Below are 9,958 nucleotides of genomic sequence, written 5' to 3' on the forward strand. Positions count from 1 at the left end.
CTTATAACTTTCAAAAGTAGCTGTGACGCAGTTCAGATCAAATGACGATGCAGAAATTCAGTGACATGATGCCTCCCTCTCGGAAATAAATGACTTGAAAGATTTGCAATGTGTTCATATTTGGAGGTGTAAGTATTCGGGCGCTGTGGAAAGTGAGCAGAAACCCATAGATTCCTTTTTGAAAATGAAATGTAAAAAGATAAATAAATAATAATAATAATAATAATAATAATTAATAAATAATAATAATAATAATAATAATAATAATAATAATAATAATAATAATAATAATAATAATAATAAAGCTATCAGATGAGAATAGCATCAAACACATAGATGAGGCAGGATACAAATACCTGGGCATAATCGAAGGAGAGGATATAAAACCCCAAGAGATGAAGGACACGATCAAGAGAGAATATATGCAGACTTAAGGCGAGACTCAATCAAAAGTCAATACCGGAAATGAGATGAACGCCAGAAACACGTGGGCAATACCAGTAATCAAATACCGCTCAGGAGTATTGGAGAAGACGAATGCTGAACTCTGCAGCATAGACCAGAAAACTAGAAAACACATGACAATACACAAAGCACTACACCCAAGAGCGAATACAGAAAGACTATACATAACACGAAAGGAAGGAGGGAGAGGACTACTAAGGATCGAGAGCAGAGAGCACTGGGGCAATATCTGAAAACCAGTGAGGACGAGTGGCTAAGGAGTGCATGGGAAGAGGCACTGATAAAAGTAGACGAAGACCCAGAAATATACGAAGACAGGATAGTGACAAATAGAACGGAAGAATGGCACAACAAACCAATGCATGGACAGTCCAGGAGACAGACTAAAGAACTGGCCAGTGATGAAACAATTGCAATGGTTACAGAGGGGGGGAACTCAAGAAGGAAACAGAAGGAATGCTAACAGAAATAAAATCTCACCCATATGCGGTAAATGTAATAAGAAAAACGAAACCATAAAACCACAAAGAAAGCGAATGTCTGGCACTTGCACAGAACCAGTACAAAACGAGGCATGATTCAGTAGCAAAGTCCTGCACTGGAGCCTGTGCAAGACTCGCCAGCTAGCTTGCAGTAATAAGTGGTACGAACACCAACCTGAGAGAATGAAAGAAAGAGATCAGGCAAAGATCCTCTAGGACTATGATATCAGTACAGACAGGGCAATAAGTAACAATAGACCAGACGGGACATTGATTAACCAAATCAAGAAGAAAGTATCACCCATTGATGTCTCAATGCCATGGGACACCAGAGTAGATGAGAAAGAAAGATAAAAAAATGATAAGTATCAAATCCCGGAGAATAGAAATAAGAAGGATATGGGAAATGCCTGGGAAAATTGTACCCATAGTCATGGGAACACTGGGCGCGATCCCAAAATCCCTGAAAAGGAACTCATCCATAGGAGTGTGCTACTAGAAACAACGCACATAGTAAGAAAAGTGATGGACTCCTAAGGAGTCAGGATGCAACCTGGAACCACAACTATAAAAACCACCCAGTCGAATAGGATGACTATGATAGACACCCCCAGCCGCCCCCTACCCCCCAAAATAATAATATTTTCAAAAAACGATATACCCAAACATATTACCAAATCTAAATTGATTGTTTGACTTTTTTTTATTGCCAATCGAAAGAAATATCCGAAACCGTGTGATGATCATCCCATTTCTGCAACTGATTCGTTGAAACTTTGGAAGTTCAAACTCGGTGCAAATGCTTTTGTTTAACAAGCAGACACGAGTCTCGCTTTCAGTTCATTTGGTATCTATTCTAGTGACTTTACGTCATTTATTGTATTTGTTATTATTCATCCAATATGTTTGTCTATGGAACCTCCACATTGAGGCCCTTTGTCTTTTAGCAACATGGATTACCACAATAATAATAAAAATAATAATAATCACTCTAATACATTAGAGAGCCATTTGATTGGAAAACAATTTGCATAACCTATTGTGGCAAGTTAACAAATTATTATTATTATTATTATTATTTTATTATTATTATTATTATTATTAATTATTTTATTATTATTATTATTATTAAATTCTATGAAATTTTCAAGGATATTTCCAACGGCAACCTTATCACTTGATATTCCTTTTTGTGATACTGACCAACATTTTCAAGTAAAAATGTAAGAATTAACAAATCAATCAAAGTTTTTGTAAAGCTAAGAGAAATCGTGTTCTATTTGGTAATTACATTATAATTGCATTGGTTTCTTATATTTGTTGCTTATCCATCATACAGCTCTTTTAATTCATCATAAGGCTTAGAATCATAGCAAGAACAAGGACGGAGACAAGAGAGTATTTAGTGTTGAGAAAAGTATCACTTGCAAATACCGCATTTGTATTTAGGTTGTAGTATCCTTTTTCACTTGATAGGAGGTTCACTTACGAGAAGATATTTTCCAGTGGAGAAAAAGGCTGATGCACAGTATAACCCAATTCTCCACTTAGGAGATGAAATTTAAATCATGATGTATAAATACATAATGATAAACAAGAGAATCCACACAACACACGCTATAAGATGATAACTGTGTGGAATGACACAAAAAAGATGACAAATTCAAAGGAAAATCAACAAAGTTTAAACCTAGGATCATGGAGGGAGAGATCACTGGCTCATTTCTTCATAGAAACTCTCATATAGTAGAAGATTAGCCTTCCATGAGCTCAAGATACGAATGGCCAAAAAAACCTCATATCCAGAAAAATCTAAAAACAAATCTGTTGGGCTTCTGCGAGAAGACAGGTCGGGATGTATCTGAAGTTTTGTTCTGCTTCATAAATATGAGTTTATGCACCGAAAGATCATCAATTCAATTTGAGTAGTTAGAAATATAATTACCTCTTCTTCACTACCGAATTTAAAGAACAAGAAATAAAGATGATTCTTTTCACAAGGCCCTTTAAGAACGAGCATATAAATATTGCCACTGACGTCGAACATTCTCACTCGATTTACGGTAAAAAAATGATAATCGCCGAATGAATATAAAGACAATGACCGTTGAGGACTGGGGCCGGCGAATAGCCCGGCCCCATAAATCTGCGAATAATGTAGGCGCTCGTTCATTCCAACATTCCGGGCGCAACAAGCTGAAGAACTGTTGTTGGGGGAATACGTAATGGAGTGGACTTCCTTCTCCACCTCTTTGCCTCCTTCCTATTTCTCTCTCTCTCTCTCTCTCTCTCTCTCTCTCTCTCTCTCACACCAACTCACACAGACCAACACGCGCATACACACACACATACACACACACGCACGCACATTCGTACTTATGGATGCGGGACATGGAAATATATAGCACATACTGACTGAATGAATGACTTCGAACAATATTTTCCGGAATTTTTTTCTTATAAATTATTCTCAGCAACTCCTTAATTTACATCTCAAACCTTTTATATTGTGTCACAACTCTACAAAAAACCAATCACTTAATCAGTTCCTCAATCTTTCTCTTCATGGGGTCATATTTACTTCAGAAACGGTTCATTCCATTTTGGTATATTAGATATCATTTGTTCAGATAAATGACCAGCTCCTTCCTACATTAACGTTATAAGTATATTTGATCACATTGCTACTAGATTGGTGGATGAAAGTTATTGTTATATTCGAATATTCTTAACTTATAAGTTTCTTTCTTGAACTTCGGGGTCGGGGGGACCACAGGTAGGGGCATTTGCCCATCTCATGACACTCTGGCCCCGTCACGGCCCCAGCCCCAAGACTTGGTTTGCCCCCTAATCTCTGAAATAAAGATAATAGTAATCATAATGATAATGATAAAAGCAGTAAAGGTCACTCCAATGAACTCAGTATAGCTCTTATGTAGCTTCAAAATGGTCCAAAATGTGTGAGTTTTCCGAAATTTTCTCGGAGGGCGTACAGCGCCCCACCCCCCCGATATCCAGCTGATAGGGCTAGCTTTGCTCGTCACCCCAGCCATGCCATAACTTCTAGACCATTGCCCTACAACCCCCCCACCCCTCCCCCCCCCCCCCCCCAATTAGAGTAAATCTGAAATGATTCTTGTGATGATTCATTTGATGAAAAGAATATATACTACTTTTAAATTACGACAATATGCTGCAAATCTTGAATAGTTTTTTTTATTTTGGAAGGACAGTACAAGGGTTACATAAGATATGGAAAAATAGAAAGTAAAAAAAAAAAAAAGAGAAATGAAGAAGAAAATTGGCGCTTTGGAGTGCAATATGTCCTGATTGGAAGTCAGCATGGACTCTCCAATCTCAGGGGAAAGAAAACGGGATCTGGTGCGATTGTCGCTAAGGGGAGACGCAGGTATGTAATCGGTTTGAGTTAGAGCTTTGAACAGATCAGTTTATGGTATAATGGACCGCGCATTTTGGAAGGGAGAACTTTTCTACTCGTCATCAAAGTTGCGCACGTTATTGGACTCTGGTACGAGAGAATTCCTTTCTACATGGGTTCATTCAAAAATCCAATGAAAGTTGGAGAAAAGTTAGAATAATCTGAAGAACATTCTCTCGGTTATGGAGTTAAAAATGTCGTTTATGAATTCATCATAATAAAATAATGAGTGAATTGTTATTAGTGTTTCATGGTACCTACAGTAAGTTCCATAATTATTAATGGATTTTTTTCTCTTTTTGCAGTAAAATCAACCTAGACGCACAACGAGAAAGGTGAGTACGATAAAAATTTTGCTACACAATACCCTTATTTTTGAATTCCCGTGTTAGTAACAAAGCAATCATGTTCCTAGATAAGGCCTGCGAAAAGGATGAATTTTATTGACAGGACTAAGAATGGATAAATAACCACAGAAAATTAATATTTTTGCTCAAGAGTAGAAGGAAAGAGCAATTACCTCACCACTCACAACAAGACGCAGAACATTAGGAAATACAGAGTAAATGAGAAAACATACTCAGATTATATATTATATATGCATACGTACACGCACACACACAAATATATGTATATATATATATATATATATACTATATATATATATATATATATCTGGACACATGCACAGTCACCTGTCATTTAATATTCTAAGTACACATAATCATTTATTGTTATTAGTAATATGTATGTATTCTTTTATGAGTATTCATGTAGTCATGAACATGACTTATAAGCTCCCACGAAATAGAATTCCTACACACGGATAAAGAAGAAAAATTTGAACCTTTAAAAGATAACTAAAGATTGCAAAAATATTATACAATAAATAAAGATGAATGCATGCAGTTTGTAATATTAATAGACATATAACAAACAAGCAAAGAACAAAATAAAACAAATAACTAAAGGATGACAAAGGAGAGAAAACGTTAACTCGTGTCCATAATCAGTCAAAAGAATCAGATTTAAGGAAAAAACGATGAATTTGGAAACTAAGATAACCCAGCAGCCACGAAAACAGTGCGGGTAAACCGATAATGAAACAAAACGCAGCCGAATGCTGAATTAATATTCTGTTTTTACTACAAGGTTTTATGAGTGTGCTGCCCCAATAAAATTGGTACATAATACAGTAAAATAAACACAATAAAAATATTACATATAAAAAATATATATATATATATATATATACTATATATATATATCTATATATATATATGTGTGTGTGTATATATATATATATATATATATATATATATATATATATATATATATATATATATATATAACAATTTAAAACAATTTATGGGATCTTCCCCGATACTCCTTGCCCATCTCTCTCTCTCTCTCTCTCTCTCTCTCTCTCTCTCTCTCTCTGTAGCGTTTTGGAATTGTTGTCAGGTATCGTGCTTATCAAAAGTTATTCGTGTCCTATACACATTTTCAGTGTCTTCATATTACTAGAGAGAGAGAGAGAGAGAGAGAGAGCGAGAGAGAGAGAGATGAATTTACAAGTACGAAGTAGCAATAGGAAAACTAAGTAAAAGCACTAGGGAGATAGAGGACAAAAAAGAATTAGCCTAGAGAGAGAGGCTAGAGGGAGCGATTGAGGGAGAGAGCCAAAGGAAAGAGTCTGAGAGGAGGAGGAAGAAGAGCAGATGTGAAGCGCTAGAGAGAGAGAGAGAAGATGAGAGAGGAGAGAGAGAGAGAGAGAGAGAGAGAGAGAGAGAGAGAGAGAGAGGGAGTGTGATGGAGTAGGCAGATAAGACAGTCAATGGAGCAGACTGGAAACTAAATTGGCTAAAAGCACGGTTCGATCGGAGGCCGAAAGTTCTTAGATTACGATCCAATAGAGGGGAGATGAAATAGGCAAAAATTGGGAGTTAAGGGAGAAGGGAGAGATATTAGCGCGTATTTATCCCAAAGTTGGATGAGAGGGATTCCTTTTTTCTCCTTTTTGATGGGATGATTCGATCAGCCGATGGTAGATTCCGGTGCAAGATGCCCTTGACTCGCTTTGTTTTCATTTTGCTCGTGTCTTGGATTTTGTATGGTTTTGGATATAAGTTATCCATAACAATAATCAAATTCAGAACTCTGAGGGGGCTCTATTACAGGATTTTGAAATTAGTGGCTGCAATATTTGCTGAACATATGACGAAAAAACAATAAAAATTATGTGAATTTCAATTAAAATACAACTGTCGTATTGCATTTAAAATGAATTCTGTAGAGAAAATAAGAGAAAAAATAATTGTTAAGGAAAAATATTTTCATTTATGTTAGTCAAAAAAAAAACAAAAAAAAAAAAAAAAAAAGAAAAAACAGAAGACAACAAGGGTAGGGTGGGAATTAAACAATAGCAATTATAAAATGGTTTCTTAAAGATGAAAAAGTCAATAGAGCTCAGAAAAAGACAGAAGCAGGAAGAGAATACCAAAGCATAGCACTAGACAGAAAACAAGTCACGGAACTGTGTCATTTGAGGATTATTGACTTTCACAGACCAAATGAAGGTCAACTGATCAAGGCCCGAAACAGTCTCATAGCAAGGTGACAAAAAAGTTCCATGAGGAGGAGAAAGTTCTGAGAGAAACGTTTTGTCTCATTGATTAAATGATTAATGAGCCTCAGATTCATTCTAGTTGATAAAAGAAGACGAAAGTCAAATAAGTATGAAAAGGATTTTCTAGACGGGGACTCTTAAGAATGAAGGAATACTTCCATTCTCTAAACCAGGTACGTTGTTCAATAGAGGCTCATCTATTAATTGGAAGTGTGCGATCTTTACACAATTGCGAAATAACTTTAGCACTCAAGATGTTGATAGATGTGAAATGTTTCATGAAGCTTTCATTAGGAAAGTAGAATAATAAAAAGGGTGGGAAAGGTAACATATGTTTCAAAGGCATTAAGTTTACCAGGTTTTGGAATACTTATCAAGGTAATATATGAAAACTGAACAACTTGTGAAACTGCATCGACAAGAGAAGAAGCCTGAGACGTCATGATTATATAGATAGAATATGGAAGGTTGATTCATTATCTACAACATTAGTAGCAGGTGTAGACTGGAACAAAGCTTAGGAGAGCACGCAAAGCCGAGGAAGGGGAACAGGTGTTGTACCTTCGGCGCCAGGATAGAAGATTGCTGAAAATGAAGCTAGCAACAGTTATACAGAGGGAAGGCTTAAAGATTGAATTTTTAAAGATTGCCAAAAGAGGAGATAGCGACAGTCATGCAGTGGGAAGGCTTAAAGATTGATAAAAAAGTAGCTAGCAACAGTGATACAGAGGGAAGGCTTAAAGATTGAATGTTTGACTGCTTAAAAAGAAGCCAGCGACAGTTATACAGAAGGAAAGTTTAAATCCATAGCACTATACCAGTCTCTAAAACACATTAAAAAGACCAGGGTAACGATAAATAGATTCTATAAATCTCCGCAAGAATATTGAAGAGAAACTAATTAATAGATCTCTCCTTCTGAAAGCTATCCTGTTGATCTGCAAAAGAGAAAGGCGTCTGACTTGTTAAAGAAAGTGGAAAGTAAAAGTTACATATACTTTAGCGATAATTATAATTGATGGATGGGAATATGTGGTAAATGCAAGCCTGCAATTACATAAAATATGAAGAATGCACAAGAGGCAGTTTATTTTCAAACTCTCTGAAGAATCATGTAGGGATACGATCGGGGCTGAAAGCCTCGCCAGTTTCGCAAGACTTAAAAACAGATCTTGCTATCAGAGAATACTTAAAAGGGGATAAGATTTGATAGCGTTAAAATAGTAAGATCAGGTGCATTGGACTTACGAGGAAAGTTAACTGAAACATAAAAGTCAAGGAATGTGTCTTTTACACTGGGAGGGAAAGGAAGAGGAGGATTCGATTTTCAGAATTTATGAGTTTATTGGAAGGTGCCAGAAAAATTTCTGAGACGAAATAAGTTATTAATATTAGCCTTTCTCTATGAAATGGCGCCACAACTTGCTCGGGATTGGATTTATTTTGGTCTTTACCAGTAATAAGTTGAAAGTGTTATGGTTTTCTGATTCTTTCTCTCTAAAAGATAGATTTGTAATTATTTTTTTATATTATTATGTTACAAAATTATTGATGAGAGACTTTAATACTAGATTAAGAATATTATTTTTTATACAAGATTTTATCATGTCAATGCTTTAATATAAATTATGCCTTTCTGGAGAATGTATTCTCTGATTCACTAGGCAACAGGTACTCGCTGAAGATCGCTATAATGAATAACTGAATTTATGAAAGAACTGGTAGTAATCAAAAGACAAGTAAAAGAGAAGTTGGTTTGATTGAATTCTTTATACGGAACTCACAAGATCTATTGGTTTTCAGACTATAGGACTAACCCCTACTCAGAGAGAACCACGCTAAATAAATAAAAAACGTATTTTCCTCGGAGAATCGGAGGTCCATAAGTTGAAAACTGAGTTGAATTTTTCTTCTTAGATACTAGATTAATTTGTATTGCTATCCGCCGACTGATAACAATGGGTAATTATTTACGTAATGGCGACATCAATACAACACACACACACCCCAAAAAGTCATATAATTACAAAACGAAATAATAATAATAATAATAATAATAATAAAATAAAATAATAAAAGGAAATGTTAATTCCATACCAAATCTTGGAAGTCGTGAATAGAGGTTATGACCACCGGAGTAACAAAGGATAGCTGAAGGAAACAGATGCTGAGGGGAGCAAGGAAGACGAAAAGAATAGGTTGCGAATAGGCAGGGAAAGGCGTTAGGTAGTGGGGGGAAGGGGTGCCTAACGCCAACTGATGAGGGAGAGAGGAGGAGGAGGAGGAGGAGGAGGAGGAGGAGGGGAGCCGTGTTAAATGCGAGAACGACCCAAGGTCTTATCGTCTCCACGCTCCAGTGAGTTTGGTCATCTCCCCAACGCGAACAGTCTCTTATTTACTGACTTGACACACTCATACACAAACAAGCAAACGCGTGAGCACCCATGGACGGGCTTGTAAACAAAGCTAGAATTTCAATGTAACATATTTTTAACTCGCACAACTTTTCTTAAAGGTTCTTGAAACTACGTCCTGTAGTTTTCTTTACATAAAACATAACCTATTACATACGCACACCATGCACACTCTTCATATATAGTTATTCAACTAACAAAGATCTACAACTTACACAACACATGATCGCATGCATTCCAAAAGAAGCTCATTGAATTTTAATGGTATTTTCGTCTAAAGCAGTTGCATTAAGGTATGTATATCTTCATCCTCTTTACTCATATAAAATATATGTACAAAATTACAAGGATAGCCTTACAACCCAGACCTATATATATATAATATATATATTATATATATATATATATATATATAAATAAAGCTTATATATATATATATATATATATATACATATATACATATATATATTATATATATATAGATATATATATATATATATATATATATATATATATATATATATATACA

The 9,958-nt window shown here is 35.5% G+C and overlaps 1 protein-coding gene across 1 annotated transcript in view; it reads left to right on the forward strand.

Moving 5' to 3' along the window:
- Positions 1-9,958, forward strand: part of LOC135226570 (vesicular glutamate transporter 1-like) — a gene marked incomplete in the record, with an annotated part of 460,825 nt that overhangs the window by 114,722 nt on the left and 336,145 nt on the right. The window contains 1 exon segment of the mRNA XM_064266253.1: positions 4,692-4,721. Coding sequence (XP_064122323.1) covers positions 4,692-4,721 — 30 coding nt within the window.

This window comes from Macrobrachium nipponense, chromosome 14 (assembly GCF_015104395.2).
Source record: "Macrobrachium nipponense isolate FS-2020 chromosome 14, ASM1510439v2, whole genome shotgun sequence".
In the NCBI taxonomy this organism is placed as follows: domain Eukaryota; kingdom Metazoa; phylum Arthropoda; class Malacostraca; order Decapoda; family Palaemonidae; genus Macrobrachium; species Macrobrachium nipponense.